This window comes from Styela clava, chromosome 8, assembly GCF_964204865.1.
Source record: "Styela clava chromosome 8, kaStyClav1.hap1.2, whole genome shotgun sequence".
In the NCBI taxonomy this organism is placed as follows: Eukaryota; Metazoa; Chordata; class Ascidiacea; order Stolidobranchia; family Styelidae; genus Styela; species Styela clava.
This window is the reverse complement of record NC_135257.1, coordinates 17795428-17814762: the sequence shown is the minus strand read 5'-3', so window position 1 is coordinate 17814762 and position 19335 is coordinate 17795428. Positions and strand designations below refer to the sequence as shown.

General features: G+C 35.2%; 1 protein-coding gene across 3 annotated transcripts; it reads left to right on the top strand.

Annotated features, from left to right (window-relative positions):
* The first annotated feature begins 6692 nt into the window (after nt 1-6692).
* On the top strand, nt 6693-13460 carry LOC120345900 (uncharacterized). 3 transcript variants are annotated; one of them, XM_039415487.2, is made up of 11 exons: nt 6693-7185; nt 8258-8414; nt 9608-9741; nt 10059-10089; nt 10944-10997; nt 11066-11128; nt 11503-11565; nt 12012-12053; nt 12140-12202; nt 12743-12812; nt 13086-13460. In XM_039415487.2, exons 2-11 carry the CDS (start codon nt 8289-8291, stop codon nt 13166-13168), a joined length of 729 nt encoding a protein of 242 aa, XP_039271421.2. In that variant the 5' UTR covers nt 6693-7185; nt 8258-8288; the 3' UTR covers nt 13169-13460. The 3 variants fall into 3 exon arrangements, with proteins under 3 accessions (XP_039271421.2, XP_039271420.2, XP_039271419.2); XM_039415486.2 differs by lacking the exon at nt 6693-7185 and adding an exon at nt 7528-7547; XM_039415485.2 differs by lacking the exon at nt 6693-7185 and adding an exon at nt 7600-7628.
* Nucleotides 13461-19335: the final 5875 nt, after the last annotated feature.

Sequence of the window (19335 nt, the reverse complement as noted above, 5' to 3'; positions counted from 1 at the left end):
TTTTTTGCATCTTGCTGATTGGCCAATGTTACGAAGTAAACAAGGAAGTCTATGTCCGGGTAAACATTCAAACGGCGGTTTTGACGATGAAATTTTTTTATTTATAATCTACGCTCGAGGAGTAAATTACATTTTTTTACGTAACAGAATTTATCGTGAGACACGTTTGGACTAAATTTTATTATATCCTAAAGCAAAGAACTGGGATTAGTGATTCCCATTTAGAAAATATTCCAATCTTGGCGTCGTAAAGCTATCCAGCGTGATGCAGCAACAAGACAGTGCCACATTAAATGTCATTGTAATATTTTTTCAATAAGACGACTGAGTTGAGTTCACGAATTGTCGCAGTTTTCGCGCACTGTTCCTTTTTTAATTTCAAAAAATTATGGCAACCCTGAATTTTGTCCCGCGAGCGACATAAAATTTGCCGTCCCCTGGGCCGTAGCCGATAGTCGATCACGGCTTCTTCCACATCCGAGTCCATGAATCCAAAAACAAATGGCTGATTTATTATGGACTGGTGATCGGACTGGAGGCCGTGGTAGGATGAGGAATCGAGGATGAATTTTACCAAAGTATTTTGGTGCATGTCATCATGCTGTACGAATAAATGAGATGTACAAAAATCATTATTATAAGTTTGGGAAAATTAACCTTGTTTTTATCATTTTAATGTGAAATAGAGTGAATTTAGGAAGTGAAATACTATAAGGCAAGAGTACACGGCGGTGTTTGAGGAGGTAGAACCCTGGATTCTTTCATTTCCGACCTATTATATGGTGACAAAGGGGTTTCAGCCGTGCTACTATTGCTATCAAAACAACAAAATAGCCTTTCCACCAGTAAACGGGGTAATTTTAGACACAATAAAAAAGAAGCTAAAGAACACCAATCTCATCTATTTCATTAAAAAACACTATAAACTATGATTTGTCTTCTTATTTGGTCTGTAATATATTCGTTTCTGACATTTTTTTGTATTGCCGGGGGGGGGGGCGATGAAGTTGTATAAACTACTATAGGGGGGCGATTGTCAAAAAAGTTTGGGAACCACTGCTCTGAACAGTCTACTACTATATGTATCAACAATGCGACGTTTCACTGAATTATTATTAACGAAACAGCTGTTTTGACGATTATATTCTTCACGTAACAGGATTTATTGTGAGACACGTGCAGACTAATTTATTAAATAATTCACAATCCCTCCTTTAATGATCCTATAGTTTGAAATTATAAATAGCAGAAAAGTTTATGCTAAGTGCAAAGGGTTCAATGGCGCAGAAAATATTCAAATGGAATTTTTTAAGATGCAATGCAATGAGAAAATAAATTTATATATATTCTATTCGAGAGATGTATCACTGCTTGATTTTTAAAAAAAGTATCTTCTTCAAGAAAAACTCTATCCAAAGTTGACGAGCCGTGCGAAAAAAGTCACATCGATGTTTGGAGGTACATATGCGTGCAGAGAATTATTTTCGGAATTAAAATTACAAACAACAAGCTAAGAACTCAGATTAGTGATTCCTATTTTGAAAATGTTTCAATCTTGGCTTCATCCAGTGTGCCGCCTGATGTTAAAAACGTTTTAAGCGTGATGCAACAAAAAGTGTCACAATAAATGTCATTTGTAAATTTTTTCCTTCAAGTAAGACGACTAATCTTTCCCTATAATAGTACACATTGGGAATACTTAAAAATTTGTCGTTGAAGAGGAAAAAGGTTTGTCTTCAAGTCTTGTCGAAACACGAACACATGAGTTATGGTGACCAAAGTACATTGGTGACAAAGGCGAGTCAGTTAGAAAAGACGCATTTAAGGAGTTGTTACAAGATATTCCGGGAGGATATGCGCATTTAGTAGTTTTTCATTGCAGCTAGACTAGTAGATATCTGCTGATTGGCGAGTTGTTCCAATGTAACGTATTAGATAGCAGGGATGGGAGCGTAAAGCAAGTTTCGTGAAGAATAAACAAAATCAGAAAGAATATTTGTCTTAAAAATGTGTGAGTGTTCTGCGTTTTAACTTGCTGGTGTATGGTGGCCCATCGTTGTCACGTGTAAAATTTAAAAAAAAAATGAAAAAATAAAATGAAAAAGCGAAAATAAAAAAATAGTTGTGAAAAAACATAAGAATAATTGAAAAAAAAGAAATAAAAAAAAATTTAAATTAAAAAAAAAAATTGAAAAATAAAACAAACAAAAAAATTTAAAAAAAAATTAAAATTAAAAAAAAAAATTAAAAAAAAAAAAAAAAATTTAAAAAAAAAAATTGGATAAAAAGAAAATAAAAAGGTTGACAACGATGGTCCGCCTCGTGGCCCATCGTTGTCACGCGTTTTTATTTTTAGAAAATTTTATGCTGCTTGGGACCAACGTTGTCAGACTTAATCCTACACGCACAAATGTGTTTCCTGGGTTTCTAACTCACTACTGATTTTCATGACCAATATCCGATAAATTCAACATGAAAATGTTCTACAAATTCTCCATGCTACAAGTTCAACCACAAGCAATATATTTATAATAAGGATAAGAGAATATAGAATTGGATACGAAAATTTGTTTTTACGTGTAGAAGGTAATTTAATTGGAAAATGCTGCTTAACTGCTCAGACACTCGTGCGATGCCGGTACGGTATCGTCTGACCGTACCGGTACCCATGCAATCACTCGTGAAAGAATGGGAGATGATGAGTGATTGTATGGCTACCGGTACGGTCAGACGCAAAGCGACTATAACCGACTACCGGTATTTGGTAAGACGGTACGGTACCGGCATCGCGAGTGTCCAGACAACTGAGTAGTTAAGCAGCATTCTCCAAATTACCTTATACACGTAAAAACAAATTTTCCGAATTTTCGTATTCAATTCTATATTCTCTTATCATTATTATAAATATATTACTTCTTGTTGAACTTGTAGCATGGAGAATTTATAGAACATTTTCATATTGAATATTGCTCAAGAAAATCAGTAGTGAGTTTGAAACCCAGGGAACACATTTGTGCGCGTAGGATTATGCCTGACAACGTTGGTCCCAAGCAGAAGCAAATTTTCTAAAAATAAAAACGCGTGACAACGATGGGCCACGAGGCGGACCATCGTTGTCAACCTTTTTATTTTCTTTTTATTCAATTTTTTTTTTTTAATTTTTTTAATTTTTTTTTTTTTTTTTTTTTTTTCGTTTTCATATATTTTTTTTTTTTTTAATTTTAATTTTTTTTTTTCATTTTTTTTTTAATTATTTTTATGTTTTTTCACAAAAATTTTTTTATTATCGGTTTTTTATTTTATTTTTTATTTTTATTTTCAATTTTACGCGTGACAACGATGGGCCACCATACTGGTGTGAAGTTACTATGGACATGGAAAATTGCACGTACTATTATGACTATCCTCGATTCTAATTTTGGATTCGCTTACAATTTTGGTTATTCCCAAATATGTAGTTTTTTTTTTTAATTTAATCAATTATTTGTTATTGTTAGCTCTAAAATGCTTTCATTGCAACGACGGCAGATTTTGAGTTACAGTAATGGTGAAAATGAATTCAGTTTGGCGAGTGCTTGACATAATCGGCAAAGAATAAGGCCAATGAGCGATTAAACATTTCAGCAAACAATTTTAATACTACAAACCGCTAATCCATAAAGTGTTTACGGTATGAATCTTGTGTAACGTATCAAATTCCACTTTTAGTTATCTTGCTTATATTTCCTAGTATTTTTCCGGAATACTATTTGAGTTAACCTTGTTTACTTTCCATAACTTAAATATACGTCTCAGTGCTTTGTATCACGACTTACTTTTTTATTATATATTTTGACGGCTGGGAATTTCAGAGAAATCACTACAGCTGTTAACCGGGTTAAATTAACCGGTTAATGGTAGCGTGACGTTTGACGTAACAAGTTATAATTTTAGCTTGTTATGTCACAATGGCTATAAAACAATTTCGTGTCATCTTATCGCTCGTAATTATCGACGAATCGCGATAGTTTTATGATCACCTGCGGCAAAGATATGCAGCGTTCTTCGGAATTATGGAAGTATTTTAGTAAAACCCGATTCCATTATTAAATGTCATTTATGTGACAAATATTCAGTGTTCGATGTGCAAATTCTACTATGATATATATAAAGAAAAACGGCATCAACTACGCACTTGTTGGATGACATTGAATACACGATTTTGCAATAAAATCGTGAACAATATATTTTGATCGAAAACTGATTCTAAATTTATCCTTGTCAATTTTCATAAACAGCAATTTTGGTACTTCATTTATTTGTCACATTTATTGGGTCCTTTCAAACACAGTAAGTGATATTCTTTTAAATTTAACGTCACAGGAGATAAATTGACGATGAACTAATTGTTTTAAAGAAAATTGTACATCACTAAGATGATTTGTACCTGAGATGTCAGTTGACGGTTAAAATAAATCGTAAGCGTTAACAATCTAAAATCGGTAAACCGATTACCCTGTTAACCAATCCCAGCCCTATTCATACGCAATCCGCATTGAATGCATTTCGTGCATTGAAATATCGATCACACAATATAGAAATATAAGTTAGTACATTTAGTATCTGGCATACAACATAACGCAAGATAATGAACCGCACGAGGGTTCCTCGTGCACTATTGCAAGTGGTTAGTATGGTGGTGACTACGTCACAGAGGGATTAGGTGGGGAATTCCGAAACGAAAAAATTCAAGTCTTTTCAAATAATATTGAACCGAAAATATCAGATATTAGTGGCGCTTTGTTCGAAGCGGAATAAGCTTCGTATAAAACTAAATACAATACTGAAAATCTCATATAAATAGAGTTATGGCCTTTGCAAAAATACAACATCTGCTTTGCAACGAATTATCAATGAGTCGGTGATACAGCACGGTGACGATATATTAATCACTGACACGTATACGTGCTAGCGATATCATGTTAATTATTCATTTAGGGTAGGAAAATAATCAATCAAGTATATTAATTAGAAATCGTGTGACGGATCGAGCAGACGAAACCCCACTTCGGACAAATCGAGCAACAGAGAAACAATATCAATACCTGCCTTCACCGTATAACGATATAATTGCTTGCACATATTTATAGGTGGAAAAATATCATAATTAAGTTAATCATATTAAGATTTACGTGCCAGCTTAATCACACCACTCAATGATTTAGGTAGAAAAGTAATTAATCAAGTGTATTAGTTAGAAATTGTGAGACGGATCGTGCAGATTTAACCCCACTCCGGACAAATCGAGCAACAGAGAAACAATATCAATACATGCCTGCACCGTATAAAGATATAATTGCTTGCACATATTTTTAGGTGGAGAATAAAATATAGTACAGAAGTATTTGATTTTGGGAAAGTATTATGTGCAAAAGTGTTTGAAGCCCTCAAGAATGACAGAGAAATAGAGCAAAGTATTTTTAGATTCAGATAATTAGTTTCGTCGTGCATGAAACATTGTAAACATAAATAAAAATAAATCAAGTTAAAAGAGCAACAATGTTTCGGCTGCAATTAACGAAAAGTCGCGGAAGGCTATCGTGTTAGCGACACATTAATTGCTCGGCAGCAGATGAAGTCAAAAAACGTCATTCAGGAAGCGTAAATTGAATCGAGAAATTCAGTCAAGAAAGATGTTTAAATGGAAAATATGAATGAACTCGAAAGAGTCGGTAGAATGTTTGAATGGGAAAGAAATATACATCGTATCGAGTTGGTCAGAAAAGACGCGTTTACCGAGTTTGTTACGAGTTATTCCGGAAGGATATGCGTGTTTAGAGTAGTGATTCATTGCAGCTGGGTTTAGCGCGGTTGACGAACTAACAGAAACTCGGTGGCTGGTGAGTTGTAGCAACAAAATATGTATTTTCTGATTAGTAGGGATGGGAGAGTAGAATAGACAAAATCATAAATACTATATATGTCTCAATTTGACTTTCAATTTTAGTTCAATAAAGTTTTTCTAAACAAGGAATCCTGTTGTATATTTGGTATGAAAGACTCAATAAAATCGCACGCACTAATATGACAATATTTGATTGATTTCACTAGATTAATTTTTCAATCAAAATCATTAATTTTATTGTAACAAATTGTAGAATTAATTATGTGAATAATACTGCAAAAAGGCGTCTTTTTAGTTTGCTGAAAGCTAGATGGTTATTTGATGTTTGGAATAGGACAATATATCATTATCTCGTGAAATAGCTCAAAATTGTAAAAATATCAGCGCCTATTGAATCAAGGGTACACCCGAAGTATGTTAATTAATATGGCGGACACCGGAGCGTAGTATGTGGCGTATCTATATAATAATCTCATATAAATAGAGCAATGGTGGTTTAGAAAAAACACAATATATATCACGTCTGCTTTGCAACAAGTTAATACATCGGTGGTACTACCACGATACCGAGATATTAATCATATTAAGATTTACGTGCCAGCTTAATCACGCCACACAATAATTTAGGTAAAAAAATAATCAATCAAGTATATTAGGTAGAAATCGTGTGGCGGATCGTGCAGACGAAACCCCACTTCGGACAAATCGAGCAACAGGGAAACAATATCAATACCTGCCTTCACCGTATAACGATATAATTGCTTGCACATATTTATAGGTGGAGAATAAAATATAGGACAGAAGTATTTGATTTTGGAAAACTATTATGTGCAAAAGTGTTTGAAGCCCTCAAGAAAGACTGAGAAATATAGCTACGTATTTTTAGATTCAGATAATTAGTTTCGTCGTGCATGAAACATTGTAAACATAAATAATAATACATCAAGTTAAAAGAGCATCAATGTTTCGGCTGCAATTGACGAGAAGTCGCGGAAGGCTATCGTGTCATCGACATATTAATTGCTCGGCAGCAGATGAAGTCAAAAACGTCATTCAGGAAGCGTAAATTGAATCGAGAAATTCAGTCAAGAAAGATGTTTAAATGGAAAATATGAATGAACTCGAAAGAGTCGGTAAAATGTTTGAATGGGAAAGAAATATACATCGTATCGAGTTGGTCAGAAAAGACGCGTTTACCGAGTTTGTTACGAGTTATTCCGGAAGGATATGCGTGTTTAGAGTAGTGATTCATTGCAGCTGGGTTTAGCGCGGTCCACGGACTAACAGAAACCCGGTGGCTGGTGAGTTGTAGCAACAAAATATGTATTTTCTGATTAGTAGGGATGGGAGAGTAGAATAGACAAAATCATAAATACTATATATGTCTCAATTTGACTTTCAATTTTAGTTGAATAAAGTTTCTTTAAACAAGGAAATCTTGTTGTAGATTTGGTATGAAAGACTCAATAAAATCGCACGCACTAATATGACAATATTTGATTGATTTCACTAGATTCATTTTTTCAATCAAAATCATTAATTTTATTGTAACAAATTGTAAAATTAATTTTGTGAATAATACGGCAAAAAGGCGTCTTTTTAGATTGCTGCAAGCTAGATGGTGATTTGAAGTTTGGAATAGGACAAAATATTATCTCATGGGGTTAGTTCAAAATAGAAAAAGCCCATGCGTATTGAATTAAGAGTACTCCCGAAGTATGTGAACCAAGATGGCGAACACCGGGTGCGTAACGTACCGTACCAAGGTTAGGGTTAGGCCATAATTTTATTCCGATTTTTCTTATGTTAGTTCTATTACGAGTTTGGGGACTGTCTGTGTTAGCCAAATAATATCCCCCCTGCCCATACGTTTCCGTCTATTTACACAACTTGATGTAAATTAGGCGAACAAAATTAGTTACCTCCATATTGTTACAAACACTTCTGGAGCGACCTTAATTGAATGAAAAGTAGAAATTTCTGCAATTCAGTGGCTTTAGTACGTCGTATACTATCCAACAAGACTCCAAATACTATAATTCTATTTGATGATTATATAGGTGCAAAGTTGCTACCCTAAAACTCCATGCCCAAATCCTTAACCTTTCATCTAACTTTAGGTGAAGTTCGTTTTACCCGCCATTCCGTATCTTTCTTTGTTTTTATCGTCGTTTCAACTAGACAATGTATACATAGACAACTAGAATTTTAATCTTTGTTATCGGATATTTCACAGTGGACTTTAGAGAAATCTAACCACCGGAGAAATATGGCAGCAAATCTCGCAGCCTATAATTGAAATTTTAACAAATACAGCCAACTCATTGAAACAAACGAAAAAGCATGTTTATACAATACTTTTGATTTTACCAGCCCTATTAAAACCAGAAAACCGGTGTTAAAAATGGCAGGGAAATTAGCAAACCTCAAGAATAAACTTCAATCGATGGAAGAACAGATTGAAAGTAAAGACGAAGAACTATATTATCTGAAGAATGAAGCAGAAAAGGTGGACGATTCGATTGGCAAGGTCTGTGATATGAATAGGGCTGGGCATTTAAAATCGAATATTCGAATCGAATCGAATAATAAATTATTCGAATCGGTTCAGAGCAATATTTCGAATTGCGGCCATCTTGTTTTTTTCCTTACCGCCAATGGTCGACAGGAATTTCTTAATTTTTTTTTCATTAAAGCCATATTTTTTCAATGCACATCTGAAATATGACTATTTTCTGTAGTAAGTTATTGATAAAACGTGTTTCTTATTGTGTGTGAGCGCTCAGCAATCTGTCTGAGTGATATATTCTACGTTTTCAGTAATTCATTCGTTGAACGGACCAATTACAATAAAAAAAAATCGCATACAATTATATCTCCCAAATATTCGAGATTCGATTTGATTCAAAAAAAATATTCGATTCGATTCTGAAATTATCAGGTATTCGAAAATGCCCAGCCCTAGATATGAATACTATACTACTACAATGCTACTGCACTACATTTTGACATTTAGCAAAAAAAGAAAAATTAAAAATTAAAAAAGTTTACTCAATTTGTTATTGTTAACAAAATCGTGTTTCTATTCATTCATGTGATACGGTGGACTTTGGGAGGCAGCTTCATTTATCAAACGCTACCATTTCATTTATACAGGGTTTCAGGGTTTCAAAGTCCTTTTACAATTTTAAATAATTTCCTTATATGACTCCCATTTCTCATTATATCTCAACCAGGATTGTTGTTTTTTAATCAGTAATTGTTCAAGTATTACTTCATATAATACATATGTGAATGCCAAAACAATACATGATATCGATAAATTCCCTTTTCAATTTTAAAACATTTCAAAACTTTATGGACACCCCACATATATATATACTTGATATTGCTCGATCTCCTGCTTATTTTTTACCCGATTAATATTTTTTGAGGCTAATGCAGGCAAAATACGATTCCTACGTCTTAGAACGATTACCAAAATATTCTGGAATTCCCACGTCTTTTCAAATCATAACTTGTGCAAACGCCGCCGTGGAGAATGGACGCGCATTTAATCATCACAAACGCGAATTTGTACATTATTTTTTTTTTTTTCGAGTTCTGTGAGCTATAACTCAACAACTAAACAAAATAAAAGAAGCGTTGGGAAATCCAGAGGGGAAGCGTATCCACGTAAAGTAATTGAATAACATTATTTATGATTTTAAAATAATTTTATAGGCGGAAGCAAAAGCTAAAGCTTCGGATGAAAAATGTAGTTTGATGGACGAGAAGATTCGTGAACTAAAGAATCAACTCCAAAGCATAAATCTGATTCTTACAAAAACGGAAGAGGACAATCAAGCATTAAAATGGTTAGACAATTATTCAAATCTTAATTCAGTATTGCGGTAGAGCAGCATGGAGATTTCATCAAGAATATATTCGACACAATAGCTTAGAGCAGCAGTTCCCGAAGGAATGTATTGTAATCATTAAACTTTTTTTAAATTTTTTGTTGAAAATTGCTTTAAATATGATAAGATAATAGCATGAGCAGCAAATTTTGCCGCTACTCGTAACATTTTGAGATACAACGGATCGAACTTTTAACAAGTGATATTTAAGCTATGTATTAAAACTTGTATCATTTATAATTAGAATAACCTATTTCTTTTGTTTTTTTTTGTAGGAAATCAATGCAAACTTCGGATGAAGCAGAGGTAAGTTTTTGATTGATTAATTTGAGATATTGTCCGTAGATATACTGCAATGTTTACTTTGAAATAATCGTTACAAAATTGTTACAAACTATGGCGGATACCTGAACGTAGTATGTGTACCAGATTAGGGTTAGGCCATAATATCAGGTACAAACACTACGGGAGTCACTTGATAGTCCCCAAACTTCTAATAGAACTAAACGAAGGAAAATTGGAATGAAACTATGGCCTAACCCTAACCTGGTACACACTACGTTACGGTGTCCGCCATCTTGGTTACTTCAGAAGTACCCGAACTACTGTATATCATTACTGAAATACTAACTAACGAGAAGCTACTTAATTTATTGCTGTATATTATTGAACACTTAGTGGGCCGCTGTATCGTTTTGTTATTATGTCGCTATAGTTTTTCTTGTTCTTTGTTCATTCTTCTTATTATTGTTGTTAAGAGAAATTCGCTTTTCTATTTAATTACTTCCCCGATTGCTTTGAAATTTTCAGTGCCTAAAAATTTAATTTTTTGCTAGAAGGCTATTACTTTCATTCATTTCAAAATTTTATCAGGTCTATGGGATTTGGTTTTTGTTTGCTACGACCTAACCGAATTTTCGCGCACCTTGCGGCTGTTCCGCGAACGCATTTCATTTTTTTTCGCATGTCAAATACACATTTTTAACGAAACATACCCGTTCAACTTTTTGTTGTAGAAGAACTTGCAATTTTGGATAATTACTTTGTATATTCGCCTCATACCGTATCTTATGCTTATTAAAAGCAGAAAAAAAAAACATATTTTTTTAATAGCTGTGTTCATGAATAATAAATCCAATTGTTTGTGTTTTTAATTTCAGCTAGCGGAAAAAATTAAAAGTTTCGATGAACGTGTAGCTATCTTGAAGAAAAAGGTGAGAATACGTTTGTTAGTCGTGAATATATTGTTTTCTGTATTCTCAATATTATTCGATCATTTTAGCTCGACGATCATCACAACGAGTCCAAGAAAGAAATAGATTTGTTGGAACAGCAAATAGAAGAGGTAAGTTTTAAGTTATTAATTTGTGACTATTGAGATTTCAATACCTTGATCTAGATCAGAAAGTAATTCATATTCGTAACTGCACAACTCAATAATTAATAAACGACAGTAAGGGTGAGCGCATCTCACGTATCGGAAACTTATGAGAGGATAAAATAATAAAAGTTGTACGTACATAGTCCATGAAGTCTTGAATTTTTTTTAAATTGAAAGGTATATTGAGAACTGACTTCATAACAAAATTGAAATTGTAAAGGGACTTTATGGACACCCTGTTTATCCTTTTCAGAGCCTAAAATGCTTCTATTTCAGAAAAATTACTCAGGCTCAGAATTTTAAATTAGTATTCTTTAATGCATTTTTGTTATGTCTAGCTTGAAGTGGAAGATATGGAATCAAAACAGAGAGTGAAAACGCTTGAAGGATCTGTAGTAGTGGTCAGTTTATTAGGTCAAATCAAGATTATTTTTTTAACCAGTAAATAAAAAATAAAAATTATAATCACACACAGTTTTACTGGGGAAGGGAAATCACGGGGGACTAAAACTGGTCATCGGGCTACGACACCCAAGTTTCAAATACCTAATTTAAAAGATTGAAATTTTAGAGTTTAGAAATCTGCTGTTTGTGACAGTGTTTGCCGTATACGGATTATTCAGGTAACATCGCTTACTAGAGCTACCATGTTTCCCCGAAAATAAGACCTAGCCCGAATTCTAAAAATCAGAGATTACCTTAATAAAGAGTCTTAAAACCAAATATTTGGATGGGGAATTTCTCAATTGAATTGAATTAATTGAAGGAAGTGCTGTTTCGAAGATTATTTTTTTGCTTTTAACTCAATTGTTGTACTATTGTTAATTTTTTATATTTTATTTCAAAGCTCGGAAATGAAGCGAGATCTTCGGAAATTGCATCAGTAAAGGTATATTTAGGACTTATTTGTTGTATATTATTTAGTTTAAAAAATAATCAAGTATATGTTGAATAATATTTTTTTTCATTTAATAGAAGAAAAATGGAAATACGAGTTTGAAGGACAAAAGAGACAGCTTGGAAAGAAAAAGTAAAGAAGTATGTTCAAGTTTTGTGAAAATTATTGTGTGATAACACTATTTATTTAGTCGGTCATCTAACCAGGTTATAATTTAAAGCGAGCGTTTCCAAAGTTGATTGTCCGGGCCAAAATTAGAAGGGGAAATATATTCGCGGGTCGGGAGAGGTAAGCGCCAACAAGGTACAATTAAGATGTATGTATAATTGAACTGTTACAAATATACATGTGCTTAAACTGTGATAATGCCGTAATTGGCGGAATCTAAAACGAAAATGTAAAAACACAAATTGGTAAACTATTTTAATCAAGTTCGGCGGGCAATATTAAACCGTTAAGTGGGCCGTAATTGGCCCCAATGGCCGCGGTTTGGGAACCACTGATTTGAAGTGACAAATCCAATCAAAAAAATTAGAATATTTACATATTCATTATTTTTAACATTTTTAAACGATACACGAAAAATGTATTGGAGTATTAGTAATTTTCAATTCAATGCTAATTATCAGTATCTATTTTTTACACAAACAATTTTGAAATTTCTGACATTTTTATTATAGCTTCCAAAACTCATTGATGAAAGCATCTCCCGATCAGACGAACAAATCGAAGTTCTAAGAGAAATAGAGAGTAAGTTTTAACTTGACAGAAAACTCATTGCTGTCATGAATTGGGCCCTAAAGATGATAAATTGGACTCATGCATAGTAGGATGTTTGACGCAAAAGGAATTGAAATCACTCGAATGTACCAGATTAAACTAAATTGAAACCCTTATATATTCGGGTTATTTCATGACCAGTGGTTGCTTGCAGCAGCGGCTACTTGTTGGGAGTTAACGTGCGAGGACCATATATATTTATACACAATCCTATTTACAAAATTTGTACTTTCATCCGTCTAGGCAACCTTGAAGAGGCGATAGCTGAATACAATAAGACCAAACTAGAATATGATTTACTGATGGCTGAGTTCAGCGAAATATGATGATACCAGATACAGAAACCAAGCAGCAAATTTAATGAGGTTAAAATAATAAAAACTCAAATCTACAGTATTCGATAAAAATATTCGATTTTGCCCACCTCCAGTTATTTGGTTTGTATGCTAATGTATACATGAGAAAGATATGCTATTTGCAAGAGAATAGTCCAAATTGTTTTTGTTTTTTTATCACATGTGAGTGACTTATTGTCCAAGGTTCAGCACAAAATCATATTTTAAAAAGTGCTTTGTATTTTTTGTAAATAACATGAATAAACTTGCTATTTCGTGGAAAGAGATTATGTTATTCATATGTATCTTTATAAAACTATCTCGTTCAAGCAAGCAAACAAGGAGAAAGGACTTGCAATTCAGTACACAGTACCCTAGTACATCTCATGAAGACAATACTTGATATTCCTCTGCTTGTATATCTATTGCGCCTGCATTATTTCGTCGTGAAATGAAACTCATATACCTGTACGAGAATATCCCACAACAAATTTTTAGTGTTACATTATCTGTTTGAATAATCCAGTAATGTCATTCACATCGTCTAAATCGAGGTTTCCCAAACTTATCGCTCATAATTAATCTTCAAACAGTGATTTGTAAATATTTTTCTTTAAGTAAGACGACCAAGTTGAGTTCACGAGTTGTTGCAGTATCCGCGCGTGCACGAAACATCAACTTCTGATCCGTGTGAAATGATTGTGATTCAATGGCCATCCGTTCGGTTTTTTAACTTTCTGAAAATATGTGCGGTCCGCCAAGACTTGCAATTCTTCATTTTGACCCGCAAGCGACAATAGGTTGCCGACCCCTGGTTTAATGTACTCTTTGCCACATGCGCTCACCATGATGAATTGAATGATTTACAGGTAAGATGCGCCCGTGAATTTTAGTTTTTAGTGACTTTATTCTCTTGAATAAGATGCACTCGTGGTGAAGTGTTTTTTCCGCTTACATGAGTGTGGGAGTATGGGCACAAAACGTTAGTTACAGCACATGATATAAAACTTTCTCTAGGTTTTGCTTATTTTTCTGATCTTTCTGTCTTCACCTTGTGGGTTCTTTATGTTTTTTGTTCTCGTTCAGTGTTGTAGAAAATCGAATTAAAATTGTATTGTATGATGTATTATCATAACATAACAAACCACTTCATAGTTTTCAAACATCATTCCATAATTCTGGACGATACCTGTACAAAAACAAAGTCGACTTACATGCTTATTAGTTTTGCAGCTGAAATATAAGCAGTGACGAAAGGAAAAAGCGTAATAACCACAACGCACCTAATTCGTGAAAATGCATTACATTTACAACACGTTCGCAGATGATTCCCCCGGTTTGTGATTTTTTTTCACTAAAAACGGTATATTTGCATGAAGTTCGTGGGCACGTAACAATTGAAATTCATCCAGCAGCCCAGACACTTTAAATCCTCGTTCCACTGCTTATCTTCCTAGCCTCGACTCACTGCCATGTCCCCTTTACCGTCCCATCCTCGACCCAATGTCCCATCTCCTCCAACCTCCCTATCCTCGACCCACCGTATTATATCTCTCAACCTCCCCATCCTCGACCCACTTTCCTAACTCTCTCAAGCTTTCTACCCTCGACCCACTGCCCTATCTTCCCAATCTTCATATTCTCGACCCAATGTTCTATATACCTCAATCATTCTATCTCCGACCCTATTCCCTCAACCTTCATATCCTCGACCCACTGCCCTATGTCCCCAACCTGCCTATTCTCGACCTACTGTTTTACTGCTCCAACCTTTCTATCTCCCTCAACCTTTATATCCCTGACCCACTGCCCGCAACCTCTCTGTCCTGACCCGCTGTCATATCTCTCTCAGCCTCCACATCCCCGACCCACTGTGCTATCTTCATCAGCCTTTCTATTCTGTACCCACTGTCCACAACCTTTCTCCCACTGCCCTATCTCTCTCAGCACCCACCGCACTACACTACTCCATAGCTAAGCTAACGGTTTTTTTTTTACGGATCAGAATTTTCCCAGTTTCGGATCAGTGTATAAAAAACACGTCGTATCCGAGTATTCTCGGTGCAACGCTTCATACGCATGCCACTGCGTAAGCAGCAGTCATACAATCAGGGAGGCTTCGGTCTTAGTTGCGCCATAGCACGGCACAGACTTCCACCCCGGGGTTCGGTACATGCTGTATATCACAGCACAACGTTTTCTCGGGGCTTCTGTCTATACCATGCAGGGCAGAGCACAACTTCCGCCACCCCGGCTTCCGTATCTGCCATCCATCACGCCGCAAAAACTTCGGCCCTGAGCTTATGTACATACTATGTGCCAAATAGCATGACGTTTTCCCATGGCTTCCGTCAATGCCATGCATAGGATAGCTCCACTTCCCCCGGCCCGGTTTCCGTACACACCGTGTGAAAACGTGTAACACGCAAACAGCATGACGTTCACCGTGAAGTTTCTAATTCATCATTTCCGTGTAAATTTGAGGATGGTATTGACAGATTTAAACTTCCTTTTATGGTGAATGTAGGTAGGGCGACCTTTATGGGTGGTAAAGTTATTTTCAAGTACCGTGTCACATATTCAGATACCCACTTAGGATTGCTTTCCAATTTGCTGGAAAGCCAAGAAACTGTATGTAGAAATCATGTAAATCTCCAAAAACTATCTGATAAACCCAAACCAATCGCATCTACCACCATTCCGTATGTCCAACGACTAAGTGAAAAAAATTCGAAGAATTTTGGAAGACGTTAAAATCAAAGTAAGTTTTAAACTCCAAAACACCATCGGCCAATTGCTCTCCAACGTCAAAGACCGCCCATGCCCTAAACAAAAAAACGGAGTTGTATATGCAATCCCATGCAGCGACAGTTCTTCAGTCTACATTGGAGATACCAAAAGAAGCCTGGAAACTCGCAGCAAGGAACATCTACGAGATATTAAACAAAAGAAATTGACAAGTCGGCCCTTTCGAAACACGCCCTTTCTAATAACCATAGCATCGACCGGGAAAACAGCAGGATACTAGAAAAAGAAACTCAATACAGGAGAAGACTATTTCTCGAACCTTATCACATAAATAAAGAGAAGAATTCGATGAATGACAAAGAAACCACACTTTTCCCGCCTGTGTATAAATCATTGTTTAAATAGTCCCCTTTTTGTTTGAACTTGCGCTAATTTGTTTATTTATATATATTATCTTATCATCATCCTTTTAGATCAGAGTTGACGCCATGATATTTTTTTCCTATTTTTTCTTTTTCTTGCTCTATATATATCCACTTGTGTCCTTTCCATATCATGCCCTAATGAAGTTTTTCCGTATAGAAATTCGAAACGTCGGCAAATTACATCGTTTTGCTAACACCGGTTGTGCTTCACTTATTATCAACATGTATGTCCGTATGTTTGTATTCCATCGTAATTCGAAATTCTGCAAAATGATCTATTGTTTTTTGGATTATATTATCATCGGTTGGGGCCAGGTATTTGTTTTGTATGTCCAGTTTGATTTTTGTTCCTATTATATTCTTCTTTAGAAGGACGAATCGTTTAGTTACTGTAGTCTAGTGGGGGCCATCATAACTGTTATAAAATATTTGCTCTTTATTGATTTTTATGGGGGTACGTAGTATGTTGCTAACCAGGTTTACGATTTTTCCAATATAATATTCAGTTTTGTTGCAGTGTAGGATAAGATGCTTCGTGTTGTCCGTTGGTGTTTTGCACAATTTGCAATTCAGAATTTTTAACACGCCGGTTTGGTAGTATCTTAAAGGTGGGTATAACGCAAACATTTTTGTGAAAAATTTGATTCTATATATTTTTTCAAGATTTTTAACGTTTACCGCTTGCATAAAGTGGACTTAGTTTTCTGCTTATGAATTTTTGAAAAACGCTTCGAAAACGAAACGAAAATCGACCCAGGTTTGGAAACGGCCTTTGATGACGTAGTAGTGAGAACTCATTCCAGAAATTAGCTCCCTCGCCATTGGCGAGTAAGGTGTACAACCTCTGTTTTTGGCGTTTAAATCTAATTTCTCATCGCGTAGTTTCATAAAGATTGAAACTATAATGTATTGTTAAGCATAAATGCTAATGCATAAGAAGTTCTGAATGTGAGGGATCAAGCCACGGTGTTTTATGTAATGAATAAACCACTTTATTTCGTTCATCGACTGTTTGATAAAATATTTAGTCAAAGCATGATGATACCCAGTCCCACTTTTGTATGAACCAAATACCAATCGCCAATTTGTACATTTACCAAATGCTGAAAAGAGTGATAGTCTACTACCGGTACCCGATAAACGTAGAATCCCAATAATGGTTCAGTTTCTTTTATATTCATTTCACATTATTATGCAACAAAACACTGTTGTTTTAAGACTGAAACAATCCTTCGACTTAGAGGTCTTCTTTTAGTTTCATGGAGAGACATCAGAAAAGGTTACCTGCGAAAATTATATCCATAGTTTTCTCTTCAAGACAGATCCATTCCCATGAAATCTGCTCTGTAACCACCAACTACACATTCCATACGTTACGGTAGTGTTTGCGCATATACCGGTATAGTCAAATAGTTTATAAATACCGAAAATATAATAAAAAGACTAGTTATAGGATCATTTGAGCAGAGTAAACTCACATTAAATTTAAAATCTGGATCATTTGAGACAAAAAATGGCCTGGTATGCGCTTTTTCACTAGAAAATATATTGCAGCAAAAGGTCCGGCACAGAACCTGAGTACGTCTTGACCTCGATTAGTTGAGTTTACTGCAATTTCTCATAATGCAATAATATTATTCAAAGATATTGGTATTGATTTAAATCACAAAAGCTTCCTCCAAATACGCCGCCCAATAGAACTTGCACACGGTTCAAAATGAGTACACAGAAAGCTATAATTGTCTTTGACATAATGCAAAGTTTCGCCGACGAGTTCTCACCACCACGTTATCAACGGGACATACTAATTTGGGTTCGATTTCGGCAGGGTCGACTTTTAAAAACTTGAGTCTCGCAAACGAAGTCCATTTTATGCAAACGGTAAACGCCAAAAATCTTAATAAATTATATAGAACCAAATTTGCTACAAAAATGTTTGCGTGATAACCCACCTGAACATTCCCCGCATGCGATCGCCAAAAATATATCCATTACGGACAATACGGTATGATAATACTCGTTCCGCATTTGTGAACTTGTTTCTCAAGTTATTGTTGAAGAGATGAACCTCTTCCCAGTTTATATGTGGTATCTGTTGGGCTTCATTTGATCCCTTTCTCTTAAGCTTCTGATAGAGGTCTTTGTGTCTTGCTGTGATCCACCCAATCATCACGTGTGAGATCTATTTTACGGAAGAGGTCTAGCATTTGCCTCCATGTTGCGGGGTTATAGAACTATGTGGCCTCGAGTTGCTGTAGAGGCTTTTATTTATTTCCTTGATTTTTGACCCAAGTGAGTATAGGCCTTCTATATGCCAAAATTAATTCACCTCTCACGAAAGCTTTCAATCGTTCGACCTGGCAGGCCTCCACCTTTGATTTGACATCAACCATTCCGATATCCCCTCTCGCCACTGCAAGTTGAAGGCGTTTCCTACTTATTGCCTCTATTGCGGGGTACCATATAATTTTATGGAGTACGCTTTCAATAGATTTGATATTCCTTGAGGAGATGGTCTTGGTCCGCGCGTGGAATGTGATGATCGACATTATTAAAGAGTTGATTGCGGTTAGTTTGCCATACCAAGTCAGATGTATTGGTTTCAATGAATTTAAGGTACGGGTTAGTAATCAAATTATATCTTTCCACATTTTTTCCAATGGTTTAAGGCCTAAATGTATTCCAAGTATTTTACAGTCCGGTTTTATATATTGGTGGTTTGCAGATTTTGATATCGAGTTGAGAGCTCTTTTGGTGATGCATAGTATTTCCGTTTTTTCTTTATTGATTTGTTGTCCGGCTGCTTTTTTGAAATTTTCTAACTCTCCAAAGATTTTTGAGATGGATATTTGGTTCCTAACCGCAAAAGTAATGTCGTCAGCATATTGATCTATATTATTATTCGTATGCGCCAAGTTTTATTCCTTTTATTTGCGAGTTTGCCTGGATCGATCTTGCGAGTGGTTCGACCGTTGGGCTATATAA

What these genes read in the sequence shown, in the direction of transcription:
- LOC120345900 (XM_039415485.2), top strand. An exon ending in TGGAAAGAAAAAGTAAAGAA is followed by an intron (nt 12,203 to 12,742) that starts GTATGTTCAAGT and finishes TTTTTATTATAG; the next exon opens with CTTCCAAAACTCATTGATGA. An exon ending in AGTTCTAAGAGAAATAGAGA is followed by an intron (nt 12,813 to 13,085) that starts GTAAGTTTTAAC and finishes TCATCCGTCTAG; the next exon opens with GCAACCTTGAAGAGGCGATA.